The sequence below is a fragment of the Artemia franciscana genome, chromosome 7 (genome assembly GCF_032884065.1).
Source record: "Artemia franciscana chromosome 7, ASM3288406v1, whole genome shotgun sequence".
NCBI lineage: Eukaryota > Metazoa > Arthropoda > Branchiopoda > Anostraca > Artemiidae > Artemia > Artemia franciscana.
The window spans coordinates 23,849,913-23,868,517 of record NC_088869.1 but is presented as its reverse complement, the minus strand read 5'-3'; the positions used below and the strand labels follow the sequence as shown (position 1 = coordinate 23,868,517).

Sequence of the window (18,605 nt, the reverse complement as noted above, 5' to 3'; positions counted from 1 at the left end):
CTTGGGACAATTGGGAAGACGGAATGTGATATCAAGTCTAATCTTGTGGCATTATTCGAGAGTGCTTTTTCATGGTTTAATGCGAATTACTTGGTCTTGAATGTTGGTTAGTCACATTTTCTATTTTGTTCTCGAATTGGTATAGCTTTTCTTCAGCTTAAAAACTTTTATTTGTCACAAGGCTTCTTGTGTTGATCAGAGAGTCGGGTAGCCCGGTTTCTTGGTATCCTCCATGATGAGAATCTTTCTGTTAGAAACCATATAGCCATGATTATGATTAACGTCTCACGGAGTTTGGGTGTCATTCAATACTTTGACACATTTCCAGGGTCTATTCTGAAGCTTCTTTTTTTCTGCCTTGTCCAGTCATATGTTCCATTGTATGGATGTCTACTTTTCCGTCTACGCTGTGGTCACTTTCTATCATGTATAATAAAGCACGGCGTCTGGTTATGGACACCAACCTTTCCTCACCAACACCGCTCTTAAGTCTACGGTCTATTTACATTATTTCTTGTGCTTCTTTTGGCTTTCATCAGCTTCACGTCAATCTTCCAAAATCCTGCAAAATCCATTGTTTATTTCTGCTGTAGCTCCATATAGCCTTCGTTCTTCGAATGATATCTACATTCCGCCTACCCCTACTATTCGATCTAATTCCAATCCCTCATTGCGGTTCAACAGGTCTGGAATTCACTACCTTTTTCAGTACAGAGATGTCAGTCGTTTAGGACTTTAAAAGGTTTCTTAAGGACCATTTAATAAAGAATAAAACAGAATAAAATTTTTTCCTCTGAGGAGTTGATGTCCCCTGTTTTCTGTTCGTGGTGTGAGGTTGTCTTCTCTGTGCTTGACTCCCAGGCCTCAGGTGTGTTCTCTATGTTCTATGTTGTTTTTTTGTAGTTGTTGCTTATATTGTATCCTTTTTATATATATTGCTCATATTTTTGTTGTTGCTTGTATTTTTTTATCCCCCTTGTATTCCTGGCCACGGAGCGTCTCGAGGGGGATTAAGTGTAATGTAATTCAATTTTGAATTGTATTTTATATTGTCTTGTATTTAATAATAAAATTTCTCTCTCTCTCTCTCTCTCTCTCTCTCTCTCTCTCTCTCTCTCTCTCTCTCAATTGTTTCAGTAGTGAGACAGTCACTTCTTCAATTTTTCAAGTGGCAATGTAATTTTGTTACAAGTGTATTTTGAGGGTAGTATAATGTAATGTTTACGTCCAAGAAAACTGAAACATGTCAATATGTGGATTGACAAGAAAGACGCTTACGTTAACAATAAACTCTGCACTTGGCCTGTTGACACAGGATCCGAGGTTACCAAAACTTCAGTCCACAACTATGTAAATTGTGCAGTCATATATCGAGTAAACCAAGGTAAAAAAAAACACTTTATTTTATTGAACGATTGGGAAGAGTGAAAAGGCAGGCCAGATCAGGGACTGATATTGGTTCACCGTAAAAAAAAAGGAGGAAATTCTCCAACATACATACGCGTCAGGATATTTATGCTGCACAAAATGCAACTCATCTGCACCGCAGTATCGTTCGGGTCATGGGTAGATGGTTATTATGCAATTAACATTTTGTTACAGTGCAGATTATTTATCTAAGACCTTCGATAAAATGCTAATATTAAACTTTCCTCTTGGATAGTTTACAGAAGTGTACGAGTCCAGTTATGTGAGGCTCACGTTTTTGAAGTTTAGTTACTCGAAGTAAAAGTTACTTAGAGTTATACCTTATAATCTGTAAGATTTCTGATTTTTTTAACATAACATAACAATCATTCTCACTCATTTTTCAAACGAATTACCAAAAAAAGACAAGATAGTGCATATTTGTTTGATATTGACATAAAACGTCTTTCAATCTACTTAAAAATGACTGAAATTGAAAACCTTTTCATGCTGAGAAAAAAATTAATCAATAATGCAATTTCTTTGCGTGCCACTTATTGTGTGAAGTAAATTTGTTCGTAAATTGATTTGTAATCTTAAGTCCTGATCAATACAATAAGAAATAGTAATATTTTCCTTAAATTAAATCACCTGTTATCCTGTTTATAGTTCTTCTGCTGAGCTTCCCTACGAACCCTGCACCATGACAAGCTAGACTGGTTGATAGAATGTGTATTTCAGGGGTTGGGGGCATTCTTTCGATAAATCTTGCCACTATTTTGGCCATAGTCCACATTCGCTGCATTGTTCTTATGTAGCTGGGAGACATAGCATCTGCAACCCAGTTTACAATGATCACGTTCACGTCTTCGTGCTGCACGTAGGCTATAAATACAAACAAGGGTCAGTCATTTCTCTTTAATTTTCTGGTATTGAATGGCTAATAATGAGTTTCCTTTTGTATCTTCTATTTAAATTATTCGGTTACTCTTTTTAGCTTTCGACTTTTTTAGACCTGTCAACTTAAAAGTTTGGTTAAATATCTTGCAGAAATGCCAAAAAAGCCAGTTTTGTGTTTAGATCCGTCGATCAGCTTAAAGTGTCTCTTATCATGTGTACCAACTAGGCTTTATACAGCTTTATGCAACTAGGCATACAGTTGTTTTTGGATGTTTATTTCATTAGAATGAGGCACAGTTAAGTTTATATTTTTTTTAGAAAAAATATTATTTGCACAATGTCTTCTTAAATAATTTCCCCTCCCTCTATTTCATAATTATAAGCATTGCTAATTAATTATTCCGTTTTTTGAAGATTAATTGTAGGTTATGAAATAAATTGTAGTTATTTTTTAAATACAAAAGAACTCAATTCTTCTTTAGCTTACTTCAATACACAATGGAAAAATTGACGTTACGTTGGACATAGTAGCCTTTCTAGTGGGATTTTGCAGGGTATAATCAGCTTCTATAAGTGATAAGCCTTCACCAAGGCCAGCAGCTTTCTTTCAAGGATAGGACATGGAGGGAGGAGACAGTTGCCCCTACCCAATAATTTGGTGGAAATTTTATACACCCAAGCCCGTTCACTCTCAAGATGGAGACCCTTCTTACCCCTGATAATAGTACTGGAGCTCTGCCACTAATCAAAGTTCCGAGTAATAAACTATTATCAGATCCAAGCAGAGCCCAACCCCTCCAAATCTCAGTCCCGAAACTTTTTATAAAGCTTCTTGAAAACCACAGGTACTATTAATTGTTTTCAAGATGCAGGTCCCTGATACGTAATAGGGAATCTTTTCCCTAGCTTCTACACCTTATTTTTAACAAAAGTAAAGATAAAATATGCCAAGAAGACGTGTGTACATGATACATGATAGTCTTGTATGTAGCATTGAAAGCCGACATAGAGAAATATTTGAATTATGAAACAAATACTAATGGTAATACTGTTGGATGTGTATGCGTGCATTTTCATGACAGTAAGGAGTTAAATTTCTTTGGTATACCAAGAAAATTTAATTGTTATAGAGGTGAATATTGTTATAGTGTAATATTATCATAGAAGTTAGTGTTGAAAGAGGCCGCAAATCTAAAACTTTTAGTTGATAGCGAAGGCCAACTTCTTGCTACTACTGCTGATAACATGTTATCACAATGATAAATCTTATCACCATCCTCTTTCTATTACCATTTGACGAAAGATAGAATGAAGGAAATCATACCCACACACCAGTATCATGCAACAATCATGTCTAGGTACTGAAACTGTTACCTATTCAAAAATAATGTGGTAACAGACAGTGGAATTGCAAGTAAAATTAAATGGCACTAGCGGAGATTATCACGAAGGAAATTAAAGATGAATTCATAAAGAACAAGCCCCATGCAAACATTACCAACGTCGATGATAGTTCACCCACGGATACATTCATTGAACCATGAATCAATCTATGAAAAAGAAGTGAGATTTTTACAAGCGAGAAAGATTCTTCGTTCATTGTTAGTCTCTAATCGGTAGTGAGAGTGTCAGGATCAAAAATCATTAAGTGGACCGACAGAAACTTATAGGATTTCTTGTTACTTTGGAAAAATGGTTAATTCTAGATGATAATTTTCAAGGATTGTCGGAACTGAAGAGCATCTTCACCCATGTATTGCGGTCCCGAGTAATTTAGTCAAATTATCAACATACAAATCGAAACAAAACAAAATGGTATTGCGCATTGGTCTGGGAGAGACCCAGAGCTTCAGTTACTCCTCCCATTTCTCTAGTAACCCAATAAGCGATCAGCATGAGTGACTGGTGATAGTCAAAATCATTCATTTTATCAGTCGCAAGTCAGTATCTTTTTTGGTGATGAGACAGTCAACATTGAAAAAAATGTTTTACATATGTCTATTATGTTAGTATACACGGAGCAGGTGGTCATTCTTGGAGAATTATACTATTATTGATGACTGTAATGAAAAGTGTGGATTGTATAATCCATTTAAACTGCAAAGAGGATACGCAGAGCAAATTAAACATTGTGATTCCTGTCTTGTAGTTGTTTTGACTCTTTTACTAGAGGTTTTCTCTGTTCCCGCTTCTACTAAGATAAATGTGATCAATGGGAAAGTATTTACCCTGGTATGATTGCAAAAAACCCTAAACATGAGTTTAGTTTTTTTAAGAGACTGATATCGTCGTGGTTTTAAGTTATATTCGGAGGAAGAACCTGGTCTATGCTTCAATTGCTGGAATAGTAAAACAGTCTGGTTTTTACGACAACGCTGTTAACATACTGTTTACTATGATTATAAACCTTTTATTCAGCTTGATTTATTTGATAATGACTACCGCAAACTCTATGTACTGTAATAGTCTATAAAGAGTGTAACTGGGTTCATCCTGTATATACCATGTCATCTGCTTCTTTTCAGCTCCAGTGACGTGGGCAAGTGTGGTAGGGCAGCTTGAACTTCCCACTTCCTCAATATTTTCATAAACTCCCCTTAAAACTTGAGCAGTTTTGAACTTAAACACGGTGTGAAGCATCAACTAAATTTTTGCTTACTAATAGATGATGAACTGATATTAAGACGCTTTCGTTTGATATCCTTTGAATAATCACCCTCCCCCCCTGGTGTGCTAGAATTGTCCGAAATGCTTTGAAAAGATTTTTTCATATTTGGCCATATGCCCTTAATCGATTCAAAACATGTCGATTCCAAATAAGACTTTTTGGAAAATTTTATGACTTTACAAATTTGTACAAATTCCTATCAACTGATTCAAGTCTTTTACGATTTGTATTCAAATCTGATACCAAATCAAGTATAATTTAGGTCTATTCGTCGATTATAAAATCACTCTTTTTGCTGTCACATATTCTTTCTTGCGAGATATGCCAAGAATCTTTTACTTTGCTCACCATACCTTTGAGACATTAGGTCACTGGAATGACCTCCTTGCCTAAATACACAGATGGTTCCTTGTATTTAGGGAGGGGATAAAATCTTCCGAGAAATCGAAAGATCCATTGTGGAACAGATCTTGGCAAACATGTACTAAAGTTTACATCAATTTAGACGTTTGGTAAGTAATGTTCACCTTCAAGTTTTCAAATCCCCTTGGAGTAACCCTTCTTTTCACTGTTTGTCATGTTGCACCTTTTGAAACTTCTTGTCTGCATAATAAATAGATATTAGCAACTTGAGTTGCAACTTGAAGTCTTAGAAAATTCGAAGCCAGAATTCCACAAACAACCATTTCTGCTTTTCCTTTTGGGTTCTAGTCGTCTGATTTCTACTATGGTTTCGCCACACAATAGTCAGCCTAATAATACTTGATCCATATTTTAGTTTAATTTTTTTTTTATATAAAATTATGTCAAATTCTCAATCACGATACACTTTCTAAGGCCTCTAAACTTAAGTCTCCGTTTAACCTTTCAAAATCGGACAATATATATATTACAATTCAAAGAACATATAAAAGTTTATGTTTCCTTGAAAATATACTTGAAATAGATAACCAAGAAAAAAGATTACCTACCTTTTTTCATCTCTATGTAGACCACAAAAGCAGGATTGCTATTCAGTCCTGGAATAATAATTTTTGTTGGACGTCTTCTGTTGAAATTTGAAGTTACCAGTCGTGTTACAGTATATAAGGTAAATCTTTCAGGATTCAGTTGGGTCTTACTGTGAAAGAAGGAAAAGCTGAATATTCTGAAATTTTTTTCGTTAAAAATGGATTATAATCTTTTCAGATTTAAGTCATCATGCTCAAAAACTTCCGAATTTTTTCATGAATGCTAAGATTAAAAGTGCAATATTAGGGCTAGGCATGAAAATCTGTGAACTACGATTCTATCAAACTTTTCAGCAACATATTTGGCTATAGAGAGAAATATTCTTTAGTCCATATCTGAATTTTGACACGTTACAAGCGTTTGTAGAGGAATATCTGGTGACAAAAGAAGCATAGCATTATGATGACAGCAGTCAGTAAGATCACCAATTTAGTATTCGTCAGAAAAAGAACAAACAGACATAAAATTGTCAACATTAATGTCGCGTTCACCTCTGTCAGTAAAATAAAGGTTCAAATCTTCCGCTACAACCATATATATCAATCACTTAGACTTCAATGTGTGATTCTTAACTGGAATTTTTCAAGTTTGCCTCAAAGTCAGAGATACATGAAGATTATATTGACCCATGAGCAGGTATGAAATTACCAAGGTTTTTGAGCATAATATCATAATATTCACTACTCAATATGCCTTAATGAATTGATGAGACGTATCACTAAACTTTTTTTGACAGAACCTATGTTCTGCTATAATAGCACCAGGAAAAAAAGTTTCATTTTCGTGAGACTTCATGCTTTATCTTATTTAAACTCTCAGTCCTTTAACTAAAACTCTGAATACGATACTTTTCTCCTCTGTATATAGATATATGCTTATATATAGAAATATACATAGATACTAGCTGTTGGGGTGGCGCTTCGCGCCACCCCAACACCTAGTTGGTGGGGGCCTTTCGCGCTCCCCCCAAAAGCCCCCCCGCGTGCGTAAGTCGTACGCGCCATTGTAGTTGTATCCCTGTATCCCACCTGTGAATATAGATATATATATATATATATATATATATATATATATATATATATATATATATATATATATATATATATATATGTTTTTAACTAACGCGCCACCCCAACACCTAGTTGGAGGGGGCGCTTCGCCCACCCCCCGCACGCGTAAGTCGTTAGGCGCCATATTAGTTACGCGCCATTGCATTTGTGTCCCTGTGTCCCACCTGTGAATATAGATATATATATATATATATATATATATATATATATATATATATATATATATATATATATATATATATATATATATATATATATATATATATATATATATATATTATATATATATATACACACACATATATATATATATATATATATATATATATATATATATACATATATGTGTTTTTAACTGCGTAAAACTTGCGAATATACAACATTCTTCGCTGTCCCATTGTCTGTACATATAAATAGATTGTCACGTTTACCGACTCTTGAACATGCAACATATAATTGTCCATGGGAAAAACAATCCGTATTCAGATCTATACCTCATGATTCTAATGATTGCCCTTGAGCTTTGTTGATGGTGACTGCTAATCAAACATTCATTTTGTCCCCGGCGTCATTTATATATCCTCCTGTGCTCCCTGGCGTCCCCGTTGTAGTTGTGTCCCTGTGTCCCGGTCATTTATATTCCCTGTGTCCCGGTCATTTATATTCCCTGTGCCCCGGTCATTTATATTCCCTGTGTCCCGGTCGTCATTTGTGTCCCGGTGTCCCAGTCTGTAATTTCTCTTTGGGTGTCCATATGATGAAATAAATTTTTTGTTTTTTACTTTTTTCTTTTAATTTTTTTTGGGGTTTTTACCTTTTTTTCAGCTTTTTTAGTTTTTTTTAGTTTTATGTTTTTGTAGTTTTTACCTTTTTTAGTTTATTTTTATTTTTATTTTTTTAGTTTTCTTTTTCTCCTTTATTTTTCATTTTTTTCCTTTTTTAGTTTTTTTCTTTTTTAGTTTTGAAATAAATTTTTTGTTTTTTTCCTTTTTTCTTTTTAGTTTTTTTTTTGGTTTTTACCTTTTTTTGATTTTTTAATTTTTTTCTTTTTAGTTTTTTTTTTGTAGTTTCTACCTTTTTTAGTTTATTTTTATTTTTATTTTCTTAGTTTTCTTTTTCTCCTTTATTTTTCAGTTTTTTTCCTTTTTTAGTTTTTTTTCTTTTTTAGTTTTTAGTTTTTTTAGTTTTTTACCTTTTTTTTAGTTTTTTTCTTTTTAGTTTTTTTGTAGTTTTTACCTTTTTTTAGTTTTTTTCTTTTTTACTTTTTAGTTTTTTACCTTTTTTAAGCTTTTTTAGTCTTTTTAGTTTTTTTGTAGTTTTGCCTTTTTTTAGTTTTTTTCTTCTTTTGTATTAATGCTAAAGTCAAGGTTCGAACCTGGAACCTCTCGAACCTAGAATCTGGAACATAACACGTTACCAACTCAGCTACATCGGCTTGAATACTTTCGTTTTTGAATTGGTATATGATGAAATAATTCAGACGTCATATGCGGACAGACAGACAGACAACTCATTTATATATATATAGATATATAAATATATCTATATATATAAAAATAAGTTGTTTGTCTGTCTGCCCGCATATGACGTCTGAATTATTTCATCACTAGCTGTTGGGGTGGCCCTTCGCGCCCCCCCCCCGAAGCCCCCCCGGACGCGTAAGTTGTTACGCGCCATATTAGTTACGCGCCATTGGAGTTGTTTCCCTGTGTCCCACCTGTGAATATAGATAGATATATATATACTTTTAACTACGTAAAACTTGCGAATATACAACATTGTTGGCTGTCACATTGTCTTTGCATATAAATAGATTGTCAGGTTTACCGACTCTTGACCATGCAACATATAATTGTCCATGGGAAAAACAATCTGTATTCAGATCTACACCTCATTATTCTAATGATTGCCCTTGAGCTTTGTTGATGGTGATTGCTAATTTGTCCCGGTCGCCATATTAGTTACGCTACATATTTGTAGTTGTGTCCGATCTGTGAATATAGATAGATTTATATATGTGTTTCAAACTACGTAAAAATTGCGAATATACAACATTCTTGGCTTTCCCATTGTCTGTGCATATACAAAGCCGTATGTACTAATAATGACGTCATATGCAAACGCTCTTTTTACAAACAAACAAACATGCATACACACAATTTGTTTTTATATAGATAGATATATAGATAGATACAATACAAATTAACTGCGTAAAACTTGCGAATATACAACATTCTTCGCTGTCCAATTGTCGCTGCATATAAATAGATTGTCAGGTTTACCGACCCTCGAACATGCAACGTACAATTGTCCATGGGAAAAACAATCAGTATTAAGATCTATACCACATTTTTCTAATGATTGACCTTAAGCTTTGTTAATGGTGATTGCAAATGCTAATCGAATTGGGAATTGCAATCTTTTAAATTGAAAAGGCAAATCCGTTGGAATCATGGGAATGCGAGGAATAAGAACAGCCTCATCCTCAAAAGGCCCTCTCAAGATTTTGGCCTCTATTAGGTTTTCCATTGTTTTTTTTACGGCAAGTCGCGTGCCATTGCAAAGCTTTGGTGGGTTGATATTTCTTAAAAGTATTATTGGTACGCCTATTTTTAGTTGCAGCACGTGTGTTGGAAACCCTGAAAGATCCACGGAATTTAAAAATTTAGATGGATAATTAACCGCTTCATTTGGTTCCAAAAGTGTCGACTGACTTGTAAAGGACTGCCTGGTCTCGAATCTTGGTCAAAACAATATTGTTGATTTCGTGGACGTCTATATTTTTGGGTGCGATAATCGCTCTTTCACTTAGCCATTTATTATTTTTATAATTTTTTAGAATATTCAGAAATACTTTTTCAATCAATTCATTTTTGGACGTCACTAAATTACAGAAATCAGCAGGTAGTTGTATACGTCCTGAAATTGAGTCTACTGGGAGCTTTCCGTTTCCAATTGCCAGCAATTGATCTGAAAATGTTTGACCAGAGTCATCGTTTTGCAATCGGACACGCATATTTGTAGTTAATTTTAATGTTTTTACGTGTGCCCATAAATTAGAATTTTTCAGGCAAGCATTCATTTCGTCTGCAGGAGTTGATCTAGGTATTATAGGTAATGTTTGCCTGAAATCTCCCGCAAGCAATATTAATGCTTCTATAATAGCTAAAGTGTATTTATAAATTTATGATGTAAAATCAAAAGTCATATTTGACGTCTCTAACTGTTTTCGATGGAGTATATCTTCGGACATTTTTGACTTATATTTTTCCCATAACTCTGTAGGAGCTGATGGAGAGCAAGTTGTAAGCCTGTTTCCTTGCTGTTCTTTTGATTCCTCGGCACGCTTTCTTTTCTGACTTTCTCTATCAGCAGCAAGTTTTTTGGCATAGACTCTTTGAGCATCTTCCTCGGCTGTTGCCATTGTAAGTTCATCAGTCATTTTAAAGTTAAACATTAATAGATTTCTACGTGAACGCATGTCTTATATATCTTTAATGACGTCACCGTCATAACAAAAATGACGACAACTTACTTCATGACGTCAGTCAACACACAAACATGACGTAACCTGACAGACACATCCACAGACAACTATATATATATATATATATATATATATATATATATATATATATATATATATATATATATATATACACACACATATATATATATATATAAATAAGTTGTCTGTGGATGTGTCTGTCTGTCTGTCTGTCGAGTGACGTCATGGCATCATGTCGTCATGTTGTCATGAAGTAAGTTGTCGTCATGTTTGTTATGACGATGACGTCATTAAAAGTATTTAAGAAAATCGTTCAAAGACAAATTTTTAATCATGTTGTCATGAAGTTAGTTGTCGTCATGTTTGTTATGACGATGACGTCATTAAAAGTATTTAAGAAGATCGTTCAAAGACAAATTTTTAATTGTAAGAAGATCGTGGACGGAAAAATATTTAATCGTAAAATGACTGAAGAACCTACAAGGGCAACAGACACACAACTTTCGAGTTACGTCATGTCATCATGTCGTAATGAAGTTAGTTGTCGTCATGTTCGTTATGACGATGAGGTCATTAAAAGTATTTAAGAAAATCGTGCTTAGACAAATTCTTAATTGTAAGAAGATCTTGAACCGAAAAATGTTTAATTGTAAAATGACTGAAGAGCCTACAATGGCAACAGACACACAACTTATTTATATATATATATATATATATATATATATATATATATATATATATATATATAAATAAGTTGTCTGTCTGTGTGTCTGTCTGTCAGGTGACGTCATGTTTCTGTGTCGACTGACGTCATGAAGTTAGTTGTCGTCATTTTTGCTATGACGGTGACGTCATTAAAGATATTTAATCATGAAGTTAGTTGTCGTCATTTTTGCTATGACGGTGACGTCATTAAAGATATTTAAGACATATATGTTCACGTAGAAATCTATTAATGTTTAAGTTTAAAATGACTGATGAACTTACAATGGCAAAAGCCGATGAAGATGCTCAAAGAGTCTATGCGAAAAAACTTGCTGCTGATAGAGAAAGTCAGAAAAGAAAGCGTGCCGAGGAATCAAAAGAACAGCAAGGAAACAGGCTTGAGGCTGATAGAGAAAGAAAGAACAGAAAGCGTGCCGAGGAATCAAAAGAACAGCAAGGAAACAGGCTTGAGGCTGATAGAGAAAGAAAGAACAGAAAGCGTGCCGAGGAACTACCAGAGCAACGCGAAAGCAGACTTGCTGCTAAAAGAGAAAGTGAAAAAAGAAGGCGTGCCGAGGAATCACAAGAACAGCAAGAAATCAGGCTTGCTGCTGATAGAGAAAGTAAGAAAAGAAAGCGTGCCGAGGAATCACAAGAACAGCAAGAAATCAGGCTTGCTGCTGATAGAGAAAGTAAGAAAAGAAAGCGTGCCGAGGAATCAGAGCAACCTGAAAGTTATCGCCTGGCATTCAGGTACAGCCCAGTGGATAATTATAGCTTGAGTAGATGTGTTCAAATCGGGATAATGTCTAAAATTTGTCCCTATTGCAAGGCCTTGAAATTCAATGGTGAAACCATGGGAATGTGTTGCGCCTCAGGAAAAGTTAAACTTCCTCTATTGGCTGCACCACCAGAGCCATTGAAGACTTTCCTTACTGGAACTACGTCAGAATCTAAGCGTTTTTTGTCAAAAATCAGAAAATACAACTCATGTTTACAAATGACGTCGTTTGGAGCCCAAATCGAAAATCCAGATCAATTTATGTCTACTTTCAAAGTAAAAGGGCAAATTTATCATAGAGCAGGGTCCCTTCTACCATTCTCAGGCGAGAATCATAAATTTTTACAATTGTACTTCATCAGTGATAGAAATTCTGAATTGAATGCACGTTGCGAAATTTCTCCCAACGTTGAAAGGACAATCGTTTCCCAATTGCAACATCTTTTCCACGAAAATAATAATTTAATGCGTCTGTTCAAAACAGCCATCGATTTGATGCCTACTAATACGCATAAAATTGTTATTTCCGCTGACAAAACGTCTCCTGGCCAACATGTGCGTAGATACAATGCTCCAACTATCGACGAAGTGGCAATCGTTATGGTCGGTGATCAGTTTTTACCTCGAGATATTATTCTTCATAAGCGAAACGCTCAGTTGTTAAGAATTGCTGAAACTCATCGATGCTACGATGCCCTACAATATCCTATCATTTTTTGGGATGGAGCCGACGGCTATCACTTTAATATTAAATTGATGAATCCAGCCACTAATAAAGAAATGAATAAGAAATGCAGTGCAATGCATTATTATTCCTATAGACTAATGATTCGGCAGGATGAAGAAAAATATATTTTAAAATGCCGTGAATTGTTTCACCAATTTGTCGTTGATATGTATGCTAAAATTGAATCAGAACGTTTGCTATATATCCGCCTGAATCAGACCAAGCTCCACTCTGAACAATACATTCATTTGCGAGATACAGTTATAAATGACGGTAATACCACAAACATTGGAAGATTAACAATTTTACCTTCGTCATATACTGGCAGTCCCCGTCATATGCATGAATATGCTCAAGATGCTATTGCGTATGTTCGTCTCTATGGTCGTCCAGTTTTATTTATTACATTTACATGTAATCAATCTTGGGACGAGATACTGCAGCTTTTACTTCAAGGACAATCGGCGGTTCATAGGCATGACATTACGGCCCGTGTCTTCCGGCAAAAGTTGAAATCACTGATAAACTACATAGTAAAACTTGAAGTGTTTGGGTCAGTGCGATGCTGGATGTACTCAGTGGAATGGCAAAAACGAGGTTTGCCACACGCACATATACTAATCTGGCTACATAAAAAAATTACTTCGAACGAAATTGATGATGTGATTTCCGCTGAAATACCTGATAAAATGTCGATAAGGGGTTACATGATATTATTGTAAAAAATATGATAAATGGACCTTGCGGTGCACTGAACGAAAATTTACCATGCATGGCCAAAGGAAGGTGCACAAAGCAATATCCTCGACTTTTAGTATCAAACACAATTACTGGCAATGATGGTTACCCACAATATAGAAGAAGATATACTGAAGATGGCGGTAAAACAGCAATAATAAAGAAGCGTAACGGTACCACCATCGAAGTAGATAACCAGTGGGTTGTTCCATATTCCCCATTATTATCAAAAACATTTAATGCACACATAAACGTTGAATACTGTAACTCCGTAAAGGCAATCAAATACATATGTAAATACGTCAACAAAGGCAGTGACATGGCAGTTTTTGGCTTGCAGCCCGAAATCAAAGATTTCGACGAAATCGTACAATATCAGGCTGGAAGATACATAAGCAGTAATGAAGCTGTTTGGCGAATTCTTTCATTTCCGATACATGAACGTAGTCCAGCTGTTGTTCACTTAGCGGTACATTTACAGAATGGTCAACGTGTTTATTTCACGGAAACCAACGTGCAACAAAGAGCCCTGAATCCACCGGATACAACATTAACAGCTTTTTTTTCGCTTTGCAAAAATGATTCTTTTGCAAAAAAACTGCTGTATACTGAAGTGCCTTCGTATTACACGGGGAATACTAAAAATAAAGTATTTGAACGTCGGAAACAGGGTAAGTCAGTCGACGGCCAACCTACCATCTTCAAAGATACCACGATAGGAAGACTCTACACCGTTCACCCCAATCAACATGAATGCTTCTTTCTACGCCTGCTTTTGGTGAATGTACCCGGTCCGACATCCTTTGAGTATTTAAGAACTGTAAACGGTACTATACATGACACTTACCGTAGTGCATGCCAAGCTCTGAATTTATCGGAGAATGACCAACACTGGGATAACTGCATCAATGACGCGTGCGAAACGTCAACCCCAAGTCAAATTCGTGCATTGTTTGGCATCATTTTAACAACTTGCTCTCCATCAGCTCCTACAGAGTTATGGGAAAAATATAAGTCAAAAATGTCCGAAGATATACTCCAACGAAAACAGTTAGAGACGTCAGATATGACTTTTGATTTTACATCAGAAATTTATAACTACACTTTAGTTATTATAGAAGATTTGTGCGTACGTATGGCAAACAAACCTCTTCAGGATTTGGGAATGCCTTCACCTAACCGTATCGCTGCTGTTTCGACATGTGTAGAATTGGATCGTGAACAAAGTTACAGTACGAGTGATCTATTGTCGTATGTACACAATAACATTTCCAAGTTAACGTCGGAACAAAAAGACATTTATGATACGATAATGCATTGTGTCGATAACAACGTTGGAGAAATTTTCTTTTTGGATGCGCCAGGAGGTACTGGTAAAACGTTTGTGATAAAACTGATTCTGGCATCAATTCGATCAAAAAATGATATAGCGTTGGCAATTTCGTCGTCCGGAATAGCCGCAACATTGCTGCCTGGTGGAAGAACTGCTCATTCCGCTTTGAAATTGCCTCTGAATTTGCATTCTACAGAAACTCCCACGTGCAATATTTCCAAATCATCTGGGATGGGTAAAGTATTGCAGCAATGCAAACTTATTATTTGGGATGAGTGCACAATGGCACACAAAAAATCGCTCGAGGCTCTGGATCAATGCTTGAAAGATTTGAGAGGGAAGTCGAAACCCTTTGACAGCACATTAATATTGCTTGCGGGAGATTTCAGGCAAACATTACCTATAATACCTAGATCAATTCCTGCAGACGAAATGAATGCTTGCCTGAAAAATTCTAATTTATGGGCACACGTAAAACTATTAAAATTAACTACAAATATGCGTGTCCGATTGCAAAACGATGACTCTGGTCAAACATTTTCAGATCAATTGCTGGCAATTGGAAACGGAAAGCTCCCAGTAGACTCAATTTCAGGACGTATACAACTATCTGCTGATTTCTGTAATTTAGTGACGTCCAAAAATGAATTGATTGAAAAAGTATTTCTGAATATTCTAAAAAATTATAAAAATAATAAATGGCTAAGTGAAAGAGCGATTCTCGCACCCGAAAATATAGACCTCCACGAAATCAACAATATTGTTTTGACCAAGATTCGAGACCAGGCAGTCCTTTACAAGTAAGTCGACACAGTTTTGGAACCAAATGAAGCGGTTAATTATCCATCTGAATTTTTAAATTCCATAGATCTTTCAGGGTTTCCACCACACATGCTACAACTAAAAATAGGCGTACCAATAATACTTTTAAGAAGCATCAACCCACCAAAGCTTTGCAATGGCACGCGACTTGCCGTAAAAAAAAACAATGGAAAACCTAATAGAGGCCACAATCTTGACAGGGCCTTTTGAGGGTGAGGCTGTTCTTATTCCTCGCATTCCCATGATTCCAACGGATCTGCCTTTTCAATTTAAAAGATTGCAATTCCCAATTCGATTAGCATTTGCAATCACCATTAACAAAGTTCAAGGTCAGTCATTAGAAAAATGTGGTATAGATCTTAATACTGATTGTTTTTCCCATGGACAATTGTACGTTGCATGTTCGAGGGTCGGTAAACCTGACAATCTATTTATATGCAGCGACAATTGGACAGCGAAGAATGTTGTATATTCGCAAGTTTTACGCAGTTAATTTGTATTGTATCTATCTATCTATCTATCTATATAAAAACGAGTTGTGTGTATGCATGTTTGTTTGTTTGTAAAAAGAGCGTTTGCATATGACGTCATTATTAGTACATACGGCTTTGTATATGCACAGACAATGGGAAAGCGAAGAATGTTGTATATTCGCAATTTTTACGTAGTTTGAAACACATATATAAATCTATCTATATTCACAGGTGGGACACAGGGACACAACTACAATGGTGCGTAATTAATATGGCGCGTAACAACTTACACGCGCGGGGGGGCTTGAGGGGGCGCGAAGCGCCCCACCAACTAGGTGTTGGGGTGGCGCGAAGCGCCACCCCAACAGCTAGTATATATATATATATATATATATATATATATATATATATATATATATATATATATATATATATATATATATATATATATATATATATATATCTATATATCTATATATATAAAAATAGAGATTCATTTTTCGAATCAAAGAAAGTCTCACAAAGACCAATGAACAAAATTCTACAGGGGCATATACTACTATGACTAATACTCTGCACTTTCAAGTCATAAAATAAGGATTTGCAACCTATTATTAGTACCTTCCCAAGCGAAACAGGACTTAGCAGCTTCTTTATTCATCATAAACTCTATTCCCTGTCTATGTGCCCCAACCTTCCTGCCTGAGTAAACAAATTGTATGTCAGCTAATTTCATATTTCCTACCCCTAGGATATGAGTTTCTGAAACTCCGAAAAGTCCAATTCATTGCGTCCGAGTTCATCTGTCCAAATGTTGATAAAATAGCTATTTTTTAACGTTATAAAGCTCTAAGTTGAAATTTTCTTATTCTTCAAATCATTGAAATTATTTTGGTCCCAGGAAAAGTAATAGTCTCAGATCAAACAGTTCGTGGTAACGAAGGAGCGACCCGGCTAAATAGTAAACGAAACTCTAAAAAACAGAATTTCGATGCTAAAAGATATATCAACAGAATCGGATGTTAATGCTGATTTTAAATATATAAGTTTCATCCAATTTAGTCTTTGTCATCAAAAGTTACGAGCCTGAGAAAATTTGCCTTATTTTGGAAAATAGAGGGAAACACCCCCTAAAAGTCATAGGACCTTAACAAAAATCATACCATCGCATTCAGCGTATAAGAGAACCCTATGGAAAAAATTTCAAGGTCCAATCTACAAAAATGTGGGATTTCGTATTTTTTGCCAGAAGACAAATCACGTGTACATGTTTATTTGTTGTTGTTTTTTTTTTCCCAGGGGTCATCGTATCGACCAAGTGGTCCTAGAGTGTTGCAAGAGGGCTCATTCTAACGGAAATGAAAAGTTCTAGTGCCCTTTTTAAGTGACCAAAAAAATTGGAGGGCACCTAGGCCCCCTCCCACGCTCATTTTTTCCCAAAGTCACCGGCTTAAAATTTTGAGATAGCCATTTTGTTCCGCATAGTCGAAAACTATAATAACTATGTCTTTGGGGATTACTTACCCCCCCCCCCCCCCACAGTCCCTGGGTGAGGGGCTGCAAGTTACAAACTTTGACCAATTTTTACATACAGTAATGGTTATTGGGAAGTGTACCGACGTTTTCAGGGGATTTTTTCGGTTTGGGTGTGGGGTTCAGGGGAGGGGGCTATATGGGAGGATCTTTCCTTAGAAGAATATCTCATGGCGGATGAGAAATTCAACGAAAAGGGCGCAGGATTTTCTAGCATTACTATTAAAACAAAACCAATGAAAATATAAACATGAAAAAGTTTTTCCAATTGAAAGTAAGGAGAAGCATTAAAACTTAAAACGAACAGAGATTATTACGCATATGAGGGGTTCTAAAAATACTTCAGCATAAAGAGAGGGGTATTTAGGAAGAGGAGATAAATACTTCGCTCTTTATGCTAAATTATTTTTAGTAATTTCAACTATTTATTCTACGGCCTTTCTGATTCAGGGGTCATTCCTAAAGAATTGGGACTAAACTTAAGATTTAGTGTGAAGAGCGAGGTATTAACGAGGGGACAAACCCCCTCATATATATAATCAAAAATATAAGAATATAAAAGTTTGTTACGTAAGTTAATTCTTAAGTTACGTATATTTTTTATTAATAAAAACGTTCGTTAAAAATTAAAAGTTCTAGTTGCCTTTTTAAGTAACCGAAAAATTGGAGGGCAACTAGGCCTCCTTCCACATCCCTTATTTCTCAAAATCGTCTGATCAAAACTAAGAGAAAGTCATTTAGCCAAAAAAAGAATTAATATGCAAATTTCATTTTAATAATTTATGTACGGAGAGCCAAAATCAGACATGTATTAATTCAAAAACTTTCAGAAATTAAATAAAATTCTTTTATTTAATCCAAATCCAGATCTAATTCAAACTTGTTACTTCCGGCTAATTATTTATTCAAGCCTACAAATATTATACTAT

At 35.3% G+C, this 18,605-nt stretch overlaps 1 protein-coding gene across 2 annotated transcripts in view; it reads right to left on the bottom strand.

Moving 5' to 3' along the window:
• Positions 1–18,605, bottom strand: part of LOC136028614 (pancreatic lipase-related protein 2-like) — a 53,153-nt gene that overhangs the window by 25,182 nt on the left and 9,366 nt on the right. For both annotated transcript variants that reach the window (XM_065706443.1, XM_065706444.1), the window contains exons 3-4: positions 5,947–6,095; positions 2,059–2,292 (exon numbers count right to left, since the gene is read on the bottom strand). In XM_065706443.1, coding sequence (XP_065562515.1) covers positions 2,059–2,292; positions 5,947–6,095 — 383 coding nt within the window. The remainder of the gene's footprint in view (positions 1–2,058; positions 2,293–5,946; positions 6,096–18,605) is intronic.